Source organism: Agelaius phoeniceus, chromosome 5 (assembly GCF_051311805.1).
Source record: "Agelaius phoeniceus isolate bAgePho1 chromosome 5, bAgePho1.hap1, whole genome shotgun sequence".
Classification (NCBI taxonomy): domain Eukaryota; kingdom Metazoa; phylum Chordata; class Aves; order Passeriformes; family Icteridae; genus Agelaius; species Agelaius phoeniceus.
In genome coordinates this window covers 66,641,260-66,659,644 of record NC_135269.1, presented here as the reverse complement: position 1 = coordinate 66,659,644, position 18,385 = coordinate 66,641,260, and the positions used below count along the sequence as shown (strand labels likewise).

The 18,385-nt window shown below is 45.9% G+C and overlaps 1 protein-coding gene across 11 annotated transcripts in view; it reads right to left on the bottom strand.

The window, feature by feature from the left end:
• Positions 1–18,385, bottom strand: part of FRMD4A (FERM domain containing 4A) — a 369,788-nt gene that overhangs the window by 73,624 nt on the left and 277,779 nt on the right. For all 11 annotated transcript variants that reach the window (XM_077179219.1, XM_077179217.1, XM_077179215.1 and 8 more), the window contains 2 exons: positions 6,623–6,707; positions 2,221–2,277 (listed from right to left, as the gene is read on the bottom strand). In XM_077179219.1, the coding sequence (XP_077035334.1) occupies positions 2,221–2,277; positions 6,623–6,707 (142 nt within the window). The remainder of the gene's footprint in view (positions 1–2,220; positions 2,278–6,622; positions 6,708–18,385) is intronic.

The window sequence follows — 18,385 nt, the reverse complement described above, 5'->3', positions numbered from 1 at the left end:
GGGTGCTACATTACTAGAAAATATCTGAAGTCTTAGTGGCTTTGCAGCCTCTGAGACTGCAACTTCCCTACTTTTTTACAAGTATTCTGGCCACTTTCTAGTACCTAGACTTTCAAAAAGCTTGCTCACTGTCAGCTTTCAAGGGGATGCCAGACACAGATTTCTCTAATTCCTTGCTGGGTGTTTGGGGGAGTATTTAGCTCTCTTACTTGTACATCTAGATACTTCTATTAATTACCATCACAGCCTGATGTTAAAGGGTTGGACAATGTTCCACTACAGTAGTTAGTCTTACTGCACACCTGGAGAATGCTCAGAATCTGGTGAGTGCCCTCTGCAATAGATTTAGCACACATTTTGCATTTTCCATTTACCACAGACAATATGCCTTTCATATGATTCATGCTGAAGCACCTCATTTGCCACCAGCTACACAGAAAGCACAGTGCAAGAATGTAATTTGTGCAGTGAGGGAGTTTCCACTGCCAAAAGGACTGGGCTTTGTGTTCAGGTCTTTTGTCTTTACATCCATTCATCTACCGGCAAAACCTGCCAGCCCACGTCCAGTGGTGTTTCAGTCCTGAGGCTGGGGTAAAGTTCAGAGCTCTGGTGGTACTTTAATTTGTTCTGCTTATAAAACAATTTGAAATAGGGCTGCAGAATAAATCACTTGAGTTCTGACAGACCTTTACTATCTTTCAATTTCCCTCTGAGTGAAGTAAAGGGCAGACAAGCACTTCTCTGGTTCATAGGAAGGAGTCTGAGCATGTGATGATTACAGTTCAACACAGAACAAAGCCCAAAGGATATGCTCTTGCCTGCATGTGTGTGAGCATACTGAATTTAAAAAACAATTTTGTAGTGTATATTCTTTATAATTCAGTGCTTTGACTTAAATGCTGCAGCAAGAAGTAGAACAAAATGCAGTATTGCATTAATGCAATACTGTAGAAAAAAAGTAGAACAAAATGCAGTATTGCATTAAAAATTTCCCTTTGTTTTGCTTGGATCCTGTCACAAACACAGGTTGTAGTAGTTTCTGGATACAGGCAGCAAAGGCGTGGCTTGTTTTGACTGTTTTCATTAAGTTACACATCAAACTACTACAGGAATAAGCGTAACATCCTGTGTTTGTGGCAAGAAACAATCCCAGCAACAAGGGTTAGTTACAGCTCCGGGTCTGGCTGTACAATTACTAAGCACTAAGTTATTCACTAGGATGAGCAGACAATAGATTCATAACCCCACTGCTGCTCCTCACAATGAGCCTGTTGTTTGATGTGTATTCCCCCAACAGCCAATATGTGATTTCTTTAATGTGCTGCTAATTGAGTCCTCCATCCTGACTCTCTCGCTCCATTCTTGTTACATAAAATGATTTTAATGAAGGTTCAACTCCCTACACATTAATTGCTTCTTTAACGTGGCAAGTGCTCTAGAAGTGCAGGGCATTGTCATTTGTTAGTGCAGTCTGATGAGCTGCTTTGTCCGCTCACATGGCTCCTCATAGCTTCATGGCTGATGGGAACAAAATTAAAACTACAGACTGTAAGAGAGGGGAAACAAAGATCATCTGACAATTACGTCTAATCTGCTCCCACAGTCGTGCTTCCAAAAAGAGAACTTTCACAAAACCCACCCTCACTACCCTGAAAAGGTTCCCTTCTGGGAACCAGACATTTACCAAACACTGCTTGGTCATTTGCTCTCTGACCCTTTTCCCTCTTCTTGAAGAGCAGAACTTTGAAAGACAATATTTAGAAAGGTCTTTAAACCATTCTGCCCACGTTGGAGAATACAGACAGTTGCATACGTAGAAGCTTATGCAGCTCATCAGAGTACCGAGCCCCATTGGGAAAACAAATGCAAGTTAAAAAAAAAATTGCATATGGATTTCACCTAGGAATTTGGATTCATCACTTAGATTTTCTCTGGCTGTACATCATACCCCAGAGCCTTGGATATCTGCACTGGTGCAAACATAACACCATTTCTGTATGCAAAATGTTGAACAGTAGTACCTGCTCCCTGAGTGGGGAGGTCTAGTTTGAGAGCCTTCTACACCCATTTTGACAGAAACAATAAAAACTGTGCACAGACATTTTTTTTTCTGCAGCTGGGGGGAACTCCTACACTTCCACACAGCCATTGTGGATTTGGTAAATCAAAACAGTTAATGCAGCATGAGGAAGCAGCAAGGGGGAGAAGGTGGGTGCTTACCTGCAAGATGTATGCAGCCAGTTCAAACACCACTTCACTGTCAACCTCAATGAGTTCCTTGAAAGGTGAAGAAAACAAGAAAGAAAAAGAGAGTTGAGCTGCTGTAAGAAGAACATATATCTCCTCCTGACTACTGCATGGTGAAGCATGCAGTGCCAGTTTTCTCCCTTGGCTAGGCTTCAAAGTATTCCCTGTGCTCCTGGAGACAAAAGGGAGGGAGAACCTGCCCACTCAGATATGGAAAAAGCCAAATATTCAGTGTAATGTGCTGGTTAATGAAGCATAACTGGATGTGGCATGAAGGGATTCCTGGGGGAGGAGTGAGGAGAAGGCAGGTGGAAGGGGTAGGATCAGGGTACATTTTATTCTCTTGTGTGATTTAGTGAAAAGCAGTCCAGCATATAGATTTTTTTGCCCTCAGATGTGATCACGGTTCAAGGGAACACAGCTTTGTCCTTGGCTCACAGAAGCAGGGAATGAGAATTTGTCTTTGACACACTGAGGTGGTACCAAAGCCCCCACTGGACTCCTCTGGCCCCTGCAAAAAGTAAACTCAATGGAAAATGAACCATATTTGCTCTTGCAGGATTTGAGCCCTGGTTTTGTTCTTTTCACCCCCAAAGAGCACTGAGGCTGGGGGTGGTTTGAGAATGAGCTGTGACAGCAAGTCTTTTGGTAGATCTTCCTTGCTCCATTTTATAGGATCCTGCCACCAGTGAAAGCAGTCTTGGAGGGTTTTACTTGGACGCTATGGTCACATGAAGAATACTGATGGTTCCAACAGATCCTCTCAGGATTCCTCTGCTGAGCCAGGCACTGCTCTGACTGAATGTGCAGAATGCAGTCCAAGCATCAAAGATGCTTGAGATGGGAGGCACAAGCATTACTCTGGAGGCCAAGCATGCTATTTCTGACTCTCTGGTCCCTGTCTTTGGGAAGCTAGTGGGCTTTTACTGAGATAATGTTTAGGTCTCTATTCTGCAACTAGAACTCCTACATTGTCTCCTATGGACATGGCCCAGTAAACTGGGTCACTGTTCAGCTCATTCCTGTAGTGGTTTTTCTGTTGTATTTATTTAAGCTGCTGTTTTTAATATTTTACTTCATCTGGCAAGAAATGAGTGATCTAAATATAGATCACTGCTGTGATCCCTGCTCCAGCCAACTCATGGCCACACCTCATTTACAAGCCACAATTGCTGCATTGGCTTGTCTCTGGCAAAATCAAAAACAAAGGGAACAAAAACGCAGGATAAGATCCAGGTGTCCTCGGCTTTCACTAGTGCCAGCTTTTTAAAATAAGTTCACCTCTTTCATAACAGCTCCTTGGGGAGTGAAGAGCAGCTCTGCTAGGGGCGATAAACACGCCTTTCCCCTCTCAGCTGAGCTGCCTGAGTCACGCAGGCACCTGCACTGCACCAGTGGTGAGCCCGTGCCAAGGGAAGCGGCTGGTGCAAGAGGCTGATTCAGCTGCAGGCAGGGCTGGGCTGGGGCCACCAGGCAATCCCATAGCAAAGGGCAATGCAGAGTAGAACCAGAGCACCTGCTCCTCCTCCTGTCTGGGAGCATCAGGCATGGCACGGACAAACCAGCCCGGGCAACCATGTGTCAATGCTATGGCAAATCTGTACTGGCAGGTGAAGTGTGCCAGAGCCCATTCTCTGGCCCCAAGGGTACCTGGGGAGCAGCAGAGCTCATGACTAAACACTCACCCTGTCTCCCCCAGTCCCAGATGGGGTTTCCACCACTGTGCTGCCTATTTGGAACAGGTGTGCATCCTTGATCAGTGCCTTGATCTCTGCCTGGGGCAGAGCCAGTTGGCACAGGCCAAAACCCACGCCAGAACGTGCGAGTCATTAAACAGCCTGTCTGATCAAGGGACAGTGCCTGATGCCAAGCCCTGCCTGTTTTGGTAGTACAAATGTGGCTTGGCCTTTCTGGCAAAAGTGGCTTGCTGGTCCTGTGGAAGGGTGTGTGGGTTCATGAATCTCTCACTACTCAACAGGGTTGGTGAGTGGGGGCAATGGGCACAGGCAGAGGAACACAGCACCCAACACATGGCCAGCTGGCAACCCAATGACCAGCAGCCCCAAACTAGGCCTCAGTTTTATTCTTTCCACCCCTGAGCAAGGGGATGTTTGAGGATGTGTGTCTGGAGAATCAACAGGGAAAGGTCTGAGGTGCTAGCACAGCGTTTGTTCCTAACACTGTGCTAGCACCTCAGACCTTTCCCTGTTTCATACACATTTATCTTTCTAGGCTGCAGGGGAGCCAGGGCTGGAGGTATCCATGGGAAGTCCAATAAGGAAACTTTTGGTGCAACAAGGAAGCTCTCAAGCTTTGGCAGCATGCGACATCATGTGCTAGCTGCAGGAATGACAAGCACTGGCTGTGCTTGGACACCAAATCCCCCACATCACATTAAGAGGAATCTGCCAGGCTGGGTGCTCACCCTAAGCCTTAGCAGACACTTTGCACCCAACTTTCAAATTCAGTGCCCTTTTCAATAGCACAATATGGCTTACTGTGGCTGGAAGTCAAATGGGGAAGGATCTGCATGGGAGATTGGGACTTCAGCAGGGCTATTTTTTGGATAGAGATGCTCAGCTTGAATGTGCAAAGTAATGGTTTCAGGAGAGGTCAGACTAAAATAGACCAACTTAGATCTGTAGGCACTTTGTTTTCTTTATTTTGTTTCCCTCTTTTTCTTATTAAGCTTCCTCCAAAAAAAGAACAACAGTGTAAGCTTTTCCTGGCAGTACTTCAAAAAGGAACTTTCCCCAGGAACCAAAACGTGCTGCTCACTGAGCTTGTTGCTGGAGAGGGCTGACTAAGCACATCTAATTGCAGCCTTGCCGGAGAGCAAAGCACTGCACAGCTCAGCTCAGCAGCCCTGCCTAGTTCCTGGGCACTGAAAAAAAGGAATTTTCTGGCTTCTGCCCTGCATTTTAGAAAATACAAAGTTATTGTCCATGTATTTTAGGACATATAAATGTCAAGTGAGGCTCCAGACTTGGTGTAATCTACTTGTCTTAGCAGGTGAAAACCATGCTGAGGGTTGTGGGATGGCGGAACAATCTCTCCCTGACTACATCTGTCTTTTCCTACCACTTCCTCTCTGGCAGATGGAGGTGAGTCACAGGAATGGCCTCTGCCAGCACAGAGGGAGGTAGGAGGGATCCTCCCAGGGAATCCCAGCTGCTGACAAACCTCTCCCAGTCCCAGACATTCAGCCCACCTGGCTGAGTCTGCACACTGCCAATCTCCACTGCCGTGCGGTCTGGGGCTGTTTGATTTTCCAGACCTTGCCATGAACAGCTGGTTTGTGGCATGAGAGGGATCAGCTTCATGGCTCTGCTGTGGGCACCCCTCCAAGCTGAGGGTGTGCCAGGATGCCTCATCTCTGGCACAGAGTACCTGGCAAGGGGCTGCTCCGAGGGGCAGTGCCAGGGAGAGCAGCCTGGTCTTCCAGGAGTGGACCAGGGAGGGCAAATACCCATACAAAAACATTTCTCAGTGCATGGCTTGTTCCTCTACAAGGTGATCTTTGGTGCATATCCACAGACACCTTTACCCCACTCACATATAAACTCGTCTTATCCCACAAATCTGAGGTCACTTGGCTTGTTCAGCCTGGAGAAGAGGCTGAGGGGAGACCTCATGGTGATCTGCAACATCCACACGAGGAGAAGTGAAAGGACAGGCACTGAACTCTTATGTGGAGAACAGTGACATGGCGAGGGAAGACACGAAACTGACACATGGTTGGATATCAGGAAAAGCCTCTTCACCCAAAGGGTGGCTGGGCACTGGAACAGGGTCCTCAGGGTCACAGCAGTGAGCCTGACAGAGTTCAAGATGCCTTTGGACAACACTTTCAGGAACATGGTGGGATTCTTGGGGTTTATGCGTGCAGAGCCAAGAGCTGCTCAGGACGATCCCTGCGGTTCCCTTCCAACTGAAGCCACTCCATCTTTCCCGCTCTCCCCCTCACACACGCCGCCCCCTCCCCGAAGATGGCGCCCACGCCGCACTGCCGCCCTCTGCGGGCCCGAAACCCTCACGGCAGCCGCTGGGCCCAGAGCGCCTTTTTAACACAAACCCAGACATTTCCTTCTAAATACAAGCCAGTTTATAATTCTGGCAGTTCCGATTTCCTCCTGCCAGCCACAAGAGTTCCTTCCAGAAATGCTTTACCTCAGAACCACTCTCTGACAGGAAAGCTGCTGCCAAGTGCAGTGGCAGCTGGCGAGAGAGGAGCGAGGGATGTGTGAGGAGGAGGAGGAGGAGGAGGAAGAAAAGAAGGTTGTATCTGGAAGTCCAGGTGTGACCCGTGTAAATTTTGGGGCAGGGGATGCAGATCCAGGTGTCTCAGCCCACTGTGAGCCCCCCAAGTGCTCACCTTGTAGATGCAGGACTTGGCGTTCAGGAAGAACAGCTCGATGGTGGCATTGTCCTTCAGATAGGAGATGCTTTCAATGTAGAACCTGAAAGGGAAAGCAAGAGGGGTGAGACACGAGGGAACTAGGGCAAAACATGGAAATGCACGTATTCAATGAAAAATGTGGTCAATGGAGTCATGATGAATGTGCTAAAAAGGAACTTTCTTCTCTTACACCAGGCTGAGGTGGTGAAGGAGGCTTGTGCACACTCCAGGACACGATCAGTCAGCACCACCTCAGCCATGCCAACTGGATGACTCAGGTTCTCAATAATCCTTTGTTTTGTTTTCAGACTTAAAATAACATTTTATTCGGTTTCTTTTTTGTAAGCTTCACCTTCATTTGCCATCACATTTTCACCATCATCATTTCTTCATCACTCCTTTACCCATCGCAACGATTCTGTTCTGTTAACCTGCATCCTGTAAAATATTCATCTACAAAAATGCACTTCTGGGTTCCTTCCCTGTCCCCTTCAGCTCTGCATAAAGCAAATTTTATAAAGGGTTTTTTACATATTAGATCTATGGTCTCACAGTAAGACAGTAGTTACTAACCTTGCACAGTTCACCAGTACCTTGAATAATAATGTTAAGGATGACAGGGAATGATCATAATCTAATTTTTTTTCTTTTAGTTGAAGTGATTTCTCAGAACTCAAGAGAAAGCTCAAACCCTCAGTATCAGAAAAACCCACTCATTTGCATTGGCTGATTGCCCCAAATAGTTGCAGTTATGTTGAAAGCCCATGATATGTGTGAATTTATTCAGTACTCCATGTCCTGCCTGCTCTGAAGGCCTGATGCTTTGGCAATAAACTTAGTGAGAGCTTTGTGAGAATTGACTCCTGTCCTTAATTCTGCCTTGAGATCTTTTTTTTGGGGAAAAAAATGCTCTGGATACTGTCAATGTTAATGACTGATCATTCCATAGAGGTATGTTGTGTGTCCCTGTAGTAACAGAGAAAGCCTTGCTATGTTCAGTGAATGTTAAGGTGAATTTTGCATTTACTTAGTGTTTTAGGTAAGGAAAATTAAATAGATTGTGATGCTGTTTGGTAGTGATCTTCAAATTGCAGTGCAGTGACAGCAATGTTCCTTACATAAATTCCAGTGCTATCGTGCCTTGTCAGATGCAATTAGAATAGGGAGGGTGCCAGGGAAATGGTGTCTGCACCAGGGACTTTTAAAAACCCAAATTCCTTAGAAATCTGGGTTGACATACAGGGTCTAGTTACAGAGAAACCCCACTCCCTGACCCTGCTGTCTGGGAGCAGACAGACCTGCAGACACTCCTGGGGCTTCACTCAAGTGCTGAAGGGATTGTCCACATCCAGCTATTTGCAGAGTCCAGGGCCTTACATGCAGCCTACTTAGGGGCAGAGATCAAAGCTTTGTAGTGCTCCTAAGTGTCTTCTGAAGGCTCCTCAAAACACTTTACTTCCTGACAGGCAGAACCAACTCCTTGCTTATTAGAGTGAGAGAAACATTTTGTTCATTTGCTGAAGGGCTCCTGTCTATATTACCCTTCCTTGTCCCTCTTCAGAAGAGAAATAAAAATAAAGCCTGGATAAAATAAAATAAACCCCAAGAAAACACCAACAACCAATCAAACCCACAAAACACCAAAAACATTTTTGAATGTAGTGATGATGAAGCACAAAGATTTTTTTATTTTTATTTTCACTGTTTCACCTCCTGTCCTTAAAGTGGCCTCTTTTCAAATAAAGAAAATACTTGGCTTTAGAAATGCAAAAATTGATGCATTAAAAAAGGAACCTTCTTACTAGATCCACTCTCTGAGTGCAGCTAGCTTCCCATCTGCTGAATTAATGGAGAATAATGCTAATTTGACACATTCTGTGGTTCTTGAACAACCTTCTCTTCTTATCACTGCTACCAGAGCTCTCCAGGTTATGGTGGTAGGTTTTCATATTCCAAGGTCAGAAGAAAACAAGAAACATTTTTTCCATTTTGAATCCCAGTGAAGGTTAGCCCCAAAGCCTTTTGTTTCAGCAGCTCAAACGCGACCGCTCTCACCATCACTAGAGGGCAATATTGCATTTCTTACGGCTGCAGGGAGCTTTCCCAAGGCTTTCCACATGGACCTAGATCGTTTTCTGTACAAAATTAAGTCTCTGGGAGCACAGAGCCTGCACATGATACTTCATCGCACAAAGAAAACCCAATTCTCAAGTGATCTCCAGAGTGGAGACTGAGCTGGGAAGCTACTGGCTCTCACACATGCACCCAGACAAATGTGAAATGTGTGCACCAGGAAACTGGTGCTACTTACAGGAAAACAGATTCGCAGAGGGAACTCTTGTGGGATTTTCTGTGTGGCAAGCTCAGAAAACCTGAACTGGAGTAGATTACCCTGAATTCACAGTTGGTGCAGTAACAACAAAAAGTGTAGGGAAAGACATTTTTTTTTTGCACTTATGACTAGTTTCTGTCACATCTCCTCCTGTTTCCATCTTTTATGAGCACAGTGAAGGAACCCACACTTTACAACGACCAATGTCAATGACTAAGGAGGCAGGCAGCAGCATCCAGCTGCTAAGGCAATGAACCAAGCAAACAAAAATCTGGGCTGAATTCCCAACTTGGACACAGGTTTCCTTTATGACCTTCAGAAAATCATTTAGCTGCTTCGGCTGTTGAGCTGGGCTTAGGAAACACCCCTCTCTTCTCTGCCCCCCTCTGTCTGTTTTGCCTGCTAAGCTTAGGAGCCTTTGAAGGCGTGTTTCAAGATCATCAGTTTTGAGAGGCAGCTCTCAGATTTCTGTTGAGGACTCCCCAGAGAGCAGCATTCCTTCCTGTTATGTGAAGCTGATGTGCCTGGGATATAATGGATAGGTTGAACAGGGGAATAGGCAATACAATGTGTCCAAGACCTCTCTGCTCCACTACCTGCATCTCTTGCAATACACACCCAGCAAATAGTTTTGCCTCCAGCAGCTCCTACAAGAGGTTCCTTGATAGCCAGCAACTGTACCTGTGAGAAATTAGCTGCTTGCAGGAAGGGGGAACACCCCATGAGACTTGGGGAGTGTAAAACCGAAGGAATGATTTTGGAGAAAATTTAAAAGATCAGCCAATGTTAATCTATTTCTGCATTCCCCCTCCCTCCCCACCCCCAGTAACTTGTAAATTCATCAAGTACATTTTCTAAGCATTAATTAAATAGACCAGTGAATATTATGCTGGATAATGAACACAAAGTGCCTATCTTAGCTGCTCCCTCTCAGCAGCAGGGAAATAATAATGAGCACTGCAGAAGGTGTCTTGGAAGACTTCAGAAGCTGCTGCATCTGAAATGTTTAAGGCTTTTTAGCTGTGAGGACATGTCTCATAGTGATCAGATTGCTCTCTGTTAAGCACTGGTTAACTGACAACTTTCTCTGAGACAGCTTAAGCCCCCTCAAGCTGTGATGAATGGCAATTCCCATCACAACCAGCCAAGCACAGCCTCACAGTGGTGCTTGTGGAAACTCCTGATCCTTGGGTGAGGGGAAACTGGTACCACCACAATTTCTCCCTTGCATTACACACAGGCTCATCCACCTCTGACTCATGGCTCAGAGAAATGCCTGACTGGGTCCTGGACTCAGCAGTTTCGTAAGTGGTTCTTCAGGAGATGGAGAATCCCTTAGTGCTGCTGCCAGTCTTGTCTGTGAACCCAGGTGTGTCTGTGTGCAGGTGGGCAAATTCAGCAGTGTTGGGAAGGTGTTTGGACACCAGTGCTCTCTCCTTGCAGTGGGAATAGAGGAATTCAGGACTGCCAAGCACCTGAGCTGGTGGGGTGCTTGTGTGCACTGTGAGAGAAAAAATGAGCAGCACTCCTGATCTCCATACACTAAAAGAAACTGTCAAATACAAAATATTTAGCATTGCCTCTAACACCCAGCTCTAGACATATCCTGTCAGCCTGAACGTGGCCATCTATCACCTAGCAGGACCAGGCTCTCTGCAGCTGAGCTGCTGACTGGGCAGATAGACTGTCATAGCATTTGAGAGCACAAGCCCATGTGTTTACTGCCAAGCAAAACCTGCCAAATGGTAAAAATATTTCACTGTGATCTTCACCACAGTGGTATTTCAAAATATGACCACAGCAAATGGATGTCATTGTCTACTTCAGGTGTCTATCTTTCCTGAGGCAGTGATACCATCCTCATTCTTGTCAAGTTTGAGTCTGGTGGGAGCCAGCTAATCCAAAAACTTCTGTTCACATCTTTCCCAGCTGGCTGACTCTGATCTGGTTGGGATGCAGGACAGAGCTGCCAGCAGAGCTCAGTAACCCTCTCAGTGGACTACCCCTTATTTCATTATTACAAAGGAATGGGTAAAGGAGAACACCCCTTTTCTGCCTCATCCATCCTGAGGTCTGGCTCATTATCCCTCACCACATCATTCAGAACCTCAGAGGATAATTTGAAAAATATGAGGCCATTTGCTAACCAGGAAAAGAAAAATTGTATGTGTTGGTATAATGGACTTAAATGCAGATGTCATTATGTCCAGTATCGCATGCTAAATGAGAATTCTGGCCAGCACAGGCTGCACAGCTCCTTTTATGCTCCAGCCCTGTTTGCTAATAGTCATGGCTACACACTTTTATGTGCTGCCACTTAGAAGCAGACAATGCTCATGCTAAATAGTTGGCCTGTTAAGTAATCAGTCAGGAATGAAAATCAGCTAAAAAGCTCCGTTTACCTCTCCTTCTGCATTGATTTTGCTTTGGATCCCATGCCATGTCTCCTGTGCTCAAGCCCCACCACATCCAGCACCTGGGATTGGTATGCAGGGGACAGGAGGCAGCAAGAGAGACCTGTGTCAACTTTTACCTCATTGCAGGGGAAACCATAACACTGGAGGTGAATTTGGTTCCAGAAATACAGGGAATCACGGCTAACAAAATAAACAAAATTAACCTGAGCCTATCCCCTCTCTCTTTCTCACCAGCTGCACTATATTCTGAAGTTGTCTGCATCTTTACCTTCTGTATATCAATTTTTCTTGGTGCTTCTAAAATGTTGGCCTACTGAATCCGTGGAAAACCATGTGCTTTGGGGATATTTGCTCATTCCTATGCCTCATCTTCTCCATGTACAAAATACTTAGGGATCTGCTTTGGAATATATAGAGACCGACTCTCTTCATCTCTTCTAGGCTGTATATCCTGGGAGTCTTTGCAAAATACCAAGTGCTCTAGTATGAACATAGAGAAGGGAAAGAATCAAGGTGGAAGTGCAGCTACATTCCTCCCTCATATTTGGTTACAGCATCAAGCAAAGGCACTGACCTGAGTATAGTAAGTCCTCTGCCCCCTACCCACGTGGGGAACCTGGCCTGCCCATGCTATAAAAGCAGCAACCCAGCTCAACATAGTCTGTAAATTGCTCCACCACTGCAATGTCCCCTAGAGCTTAGCTTGGCTTGCAAGAGGAGTGCATCTTTGCACAAAAAGATGTGGTTTTGTACAAAAGCTGTTGCAGCTCCTCTTGGCTTGGAGTGATGTGCTTATCTGTCCCAAATGTGAGGTGAGGGCAGTGACTGGATCACAGCAGCACACTGGCTTCCTCCTCTTTTCCCTCAGTTACCAGGGGAATTGCCTCTCAATCTCCTGAGCATCAGCTCAGCCCTCTCCTGCTCTTTGGTCATTACCAAGAGTCACATCTTGGCTATCAAAGGTAACTTGCTTGGTGCACTGTCTCACATAACACCACCCCTCAGCAGCTGGAGAGCATCTTTTATTTGAGGATTTCAGACCATTTTAGGAATAGAAATCCCTCCAGCTGTCCCATGTGTTGTCAGCAGCACATGAAGGAAGGATTTGTCTGTCAAAGCTGGCATGAGGGTCATTTATTTACTGACTCAGCCCTTGGTCAATGCCATGGTGTTGGGACCCCTCATGGCAGACCTTCCTGTTGTGCACTGATGACAGCCCATCACACCCACTGGTGTAAGGTATGAGCACACAAATTGCAGTGAAAACAGAAACAATGTCTGCATGACTTTGACCCAGTCAGGGAATCCGTGTGTAGGCACTGACACAGCTACTGCAGCTTGATCCAAATTAGCTACAAATCCTACACTGACAGAATCCATCATTTCTGCATGGTACCTATCATGCAGTCTAAATGCTTCCCAAAATTAGACAAGACAATGCTGCCAGCATCAACACATTCAAAATGTGGCTCAAAACAACAAATTTTCAGAATGCTGCTTTTTCTGCCCCCTCAGGTAGCTGAATGGAAAGGAGAAACAACTTATCCCCTTCTCTCAACACAGCTCACTTATACAAATATATTCCTAGTTAAGCAGAAAACAGAAATGATGTTATGGGACTCGAGAGCCAGACTGCTATTAAGATGTGTGTGTAATGGATGGCTTAGCTCAGAGCTGTGTGCTAAGTAGCAGAGCCCCATTAGTTCCCTTCCTCAAGCAAAGGTCGGTTTTCACACAAGTAAATCTTCTGACTGGACAGAAGTTTCTCATATCTCTAAAGAGCCTCTGAGGAGCACAGCCTCCCCGCAGGCAATTTATTACACCTTCCCCCGGGTGAGCAGAGCAGGGGGCCACCCTGGGAAGGCTGCAATAAATTGTCTGCAGGGAGCCTTGTCTTCCAGCACAAACAAGGTCTGAGTGGCTGTATTTATACACTGTGGCTGCCTGGGAGGAGGGGGTTTGCAGGGCTGCCGGCTTTTGGGATCTTCCTGCTTAGCATACACACAGCTGGTGCACACCAAACAGCAAAACACATGCTGTGCAATGAGATCTGGGCTATGGCAGGGACTTCATAGACAGAGCAGCTCACAGGAGCCCCTGAAAGCAGCTTGGTGGAACTGGCTTGATTATGTGGGCTCTTATTCTGTTTTTTGCTATTGTTTCTACAGCATCCCACAGCAGTGCACAGAGGTGTAGAGCTATAATGTGAGCAGGAGATGGCTCTTTGTTTCCCCTTATATGTAGCACAAACTCAGGGATTTTCTGGCTCAGTACTGGTACTGGCAGTGGGTGAGGGAGACAGCACAGCTGCAAGGAGCTCTGGGAAGAGACAGCTATGAGAATGTCCATGTGCCATGGACAGCTAGCCATGAGAATGTGGATGGAGCCTCCCAAGGAGCTGAAACATCTCAGGGCAGTTCCCTGAGCTCTCCTGGGATGATCAAGCTCCGTGGCAAACTGGGATCTGGCACTGCCCTCCTTGCAGTGCAGAGGGCTCTGCACAGGATGAAGGAAGAGCAGAGGAGCAGAGTGATTTGTGTGTGTGTGTGTAATTTTGCCCCAGCAACTTCTCCTGGGTGGTAACAGGTGTGATGAAGCTTGGGTGAGAGCAAATTCTGCCACTTCTCTTCCTCTCCCCTGGCTGCAAATTTAATGTGTTTGATAATCTGCTTGTGCATTTCCCCAGCCCCTGTAAACCCCAGTTTCACACCATGGGGCAGAAAAAGGGCTGTCTGCTCCTTCTCCCTCCTCAGAGGGGAGAAACAAGAGCTGGTGATTCCCTCACTCCCTGTTTGGAGCAAAGTGTTGGACCACCACATACCCTTCTCTGCCATGGAAAACTGTGGATGGAGAAACACAGCCCATTACGTGCGAGAGAAATAAATTGCTGGGGTTAATTTTGTGTGGTTCTATTCAGCTCTTCCTGCCAAGGCAGGCTGCTGTCATCACAACCCCTAATCTGATTTCTTGGAGGGAAGCAAAGCTGAGTGGATATGAGTGGCATACACAGCCATGGTGTGCTGGGATCCCACGTTAGTCAGCTGGGGAAGCTGGGAGCAGGATACTCTGAATCTGCACCCCATAAGTGTCTCTGGCCCATGAGTGAGGCAGAAATGCATTTCAGTGGCAAGTTCTAAGGCCCAGTTATCCCTATGAAGAACAACTATCTCTCTTCCTTCCCAGGTCAGCTGTTTTCAAATGGCCTCTTGCTTCTTTCACTGTTAGCATTAGTCCTTTTCTAATGGAATACAGGTTTAAAGATGCCTACAAAGAAGAGCTGAAAGACTAAAATAGCCTAAGGCCTCATTAACAGCTGAAATCTGGTCCAATTCCATTTAGATAGCCAGGTGAAACCATGTAGATAGGAAATGCTTCCTCAACCCTGACGGTGCCAACCTGCTTGAAATAATAATTTTAAATTTACAGACTTGGTAGGACAGAGGGATGCATCAAGTGAATAAGCCTACATCTGAGCAGGGCTCTGAGGTCAGAGAAGAGACACAGGTTTTATAAGCTTGCAACTTGTTGAATTCCAAAGCAGTCATCTTTGGATGAGTCAGATGAAATAAGCCAGATTAATTGCTCCTGAAAGGTGACTATTTCTTTCCAGTGGTTATATAGGGAGGCTGCAGTAATTAGCTGAGACATAGAGCTGTCTGCCAGGTAAAGATCTCAGAGCTGGTGTGGTGAATCTCATCTCAGACTGCCCACCTGCCCCACCTGCCTCAGACCTGGGCCTCCTCCAGTGCACACAGAGCTATGTTCCTTCAGGTTAAGGGGGCACAGACACCCAGGAGCTTTCACTCTGTGTTTCACTGCCAGTCTCTTATTTAGGGCCACTTTGTTCTGTAGTAACTGTGGCAACCTGGCAAAATGTCTGGCCTCAATATTGAGAGTCCTGAGCCCCCACAGCTCCCATGCTGACTTCAGCCTAGCCAGTGTATATGAACACATGCCTGATGTTGCTGAACACAGGCATTCCTTTGTGGGAATACTGCCAGCCCATAGATACAAACTCTACCCCACAGTGTATTTGAGTATTGAGGATTTATTTCACATTTTGTTCCATGCCTTTCTGAAAGAAAAGCCTTTCCATGTGAGACATATTTTGATTTAGTGTGACGACTTCTGCAGTGAGTTGTCACTGTTTGGCTGGTGGAGTTGCCCTGAGAACAAATATATTCATTCCTGGGAAAAGATCCACCAGTGGAGTGAATTTTATTTGCTAAGCTTGTTCATATAAATTAACAGCATGACAAACATACAGAAGATAAAGAGATCAGACCCATGCTGGTGGTTCCTTTGCTAAGGATTGCTAATCTCACATGGCCATTGTTTGAAGATGAGAACTCACTGCAGAGCCTGGCCAGCTTTGCTCTCCATGAACAAACACTGTGTCTGTGCTCTGGTTCTCTCTCACATCAAAGCTTTACACAAAAGGAGTAACTCTGCCTTCTTTCTGTCTGTATGAGTCTGAGCAAAATGCTTCCTTCCCAGCCAACAGGATGTACCTGTATCTGGACCCTGCAATCTCTATTTACCTTCTTTGCTGCCCAGGTCTCCACACTGTACTCAGTTTCCTGCACTTTACCCCAAGGCTCATGGTGAGAACATTTTCTCTGTTCTTCTCTGGCCTCAAAACACCTCTGTAAAATCAACTAATCAGGCAAACCCTCATTTCCTCATCCCCATCCTTTGCTTCTCCTGGACTTCAGTGGTGACTCTCATCTGACTTGTAAACTCTCTAAGACAGGGAATTAGCTTCTCCAACAACCAAGCCACCAGGGCTATAGGAAGCCATCCAGGGAAGCTAATTCTAAGGTGAAAAGTAATATCACTCCCATTCTGTTGCTCAACATCCCTCCTCCTCTGCAAGTCTACATGGCACTCCCTCTTGCTTTCATGTTTGTCTTTAGAGCCATGTAAACAGATATTAGAAGAGTCTTATAAAATAATATTGCACAATAGCCACGGGGCAGTTCACAGCTGCCCAACAGTTCTGATTGCTTCCTAGATTCCTATGCTGTTCTCAGTGGAAAGCTTTCATTGAAGCACTAGATGACAACCTGAAGACAGGGAGGCTTCAGTAGCTGTGTAAATGAACAATGGAAGAAGCAAATTCTTACAAACCAATGCTAAAAACATCCTTCTAAAATCCCCCTCCTTTGACACAGTGCTGTGAAATTTTTGGTCTTTGATAACAGAAGAGAGGAAAGACACTGGAGATCAGTGTTCAACAATGTCAAACCCCAAGGAAATGTGTGTCAAAAGACAAAGCTTCAACAGTGCTGCAGAGATTTAAAAAAAGGGAGGAGAATTTCACACTGCAAAGCTTGTGAAACTTCCTATTTTCGGCACAGTTCTTTCAAGAAGCCTTTTCTTAAGAAGGCAGGCTTCCCTTTAAATGTACTTTTAGAGCAGGCTAAAATCTGTGGCATCTTTGGTGGGCATGCTGCCCTTCAGCATTGCTGCAGGAATGTTGAGGGTAAAAACCATTTGATGGTCACATTAAAAGTGAAAATGTTTTCACTGTAGCTTCTCCTCTTCACAAACTACCCTTTACTTTTCTTGCCTGAGGCTTCATCTCTTCAGTAGTTATGCAGTGTGATTGAGCTGTACATTTACTTCAACTAGAGGGAAAAACCCACACAATTACTAAATCCTGATGCAATAAACAGAATTCTGTGTCATGAGCATCTGGCACATCCAGTTACTTGTATTACTTGTATCTCTCCATTTAGGACTCCCAGCATCAACCTAAGCTTTGTCAGCTGCAATGCTCGGGTAATGCAAAAAGGCATCTGCAATCACAGGCAAGCCTTTACCTGTGACAGAGTAGGTGTCATGGGCATGAAGTTCCTTACAAATTAACACATTTGTGATTAGGTATAGTACAGCACTGATTATCTCTGCTTTCTGCCTGATGGCAGCAGGGGAGAGGGAGCATTCTGTTTATGGTATGTTTATGAATGGCTCTGCAAGCTGCTGCACACCCCCAGATTGTGAAAATAAACTCCTGTCTATTGGTGGGTCTCTTTAGAACTTTCCTTTAGCCATTGCTTTGGTTCCCAAGCCAGAACTGTGTAACAGATATTGTGGGGCCTTTCCATCTTCAGCCATCTGGCTGGAGCTGGTGTCTTCAATTGCCTTCTGCTCAGATCACATTTAGGAATGGACATGGGAACTCCTTATGTGCTGGGAAACTTTTTCAACTTCTGCCAGCATTGACATCCACAAGGGAAATAAGCAGCAGAAAAGGCACAGTAAGTTAATGCCCATTTCTAACTCTTGAGGCATCTGGCTCCCAGTCCAATCCAAGTTGTAACTCAGTGTGACAACCCACTCATTACTGCCATCAGCAAGAGTATAAGCCCAGAGTCAGTCTGGTTTTCACACATGCAGGCACTGAGTTTTTCCCTGTGGATTGAGATTCCAGAACAGGAGGGGTCACTCATTCACTAACTGTTAGATGGATCTGTATCCTAGGATGCCTCTTGGCTGGGATCCCGCTAGAATGACTGGTCTCCACTGTGCTGCCAACTTCCATAAAACAATACAGATGGCAATATTTATGCTTGTTGAGTGGTCTTTGAAATGAATATGAGAGTGGCTCAGTAGCACAGGCTTTCACACATTTTACAGTTCTACTCTGAAGCCCAGCACTTAGCTCTTGCTCACTCAGGGCTTTCCCTGCTTTCCATGGGATCTCTGTCTTAGCACATGCTTCCCAGTTTGGCCCCTGGACAAGATATCTGCTAACTGACTGGCCATGTTCTCAATGAGCATCAACATTTTCATGTAGCTCTAAGCACAGGTGGATCTGGATCTCTGAAGGTGCTGAAGGTGCTCAGCTCTAGATCTACCCTTACGGTTTGAAGCACCCAAAATATGGACTAAATTCTTCTCTTGGGAGATATCAGGCTAATTCTGGGCTCACAGGGCTTTGTGCAGTCTTGATTTGTCCTAAGATCTATCCACCACTAAATATGG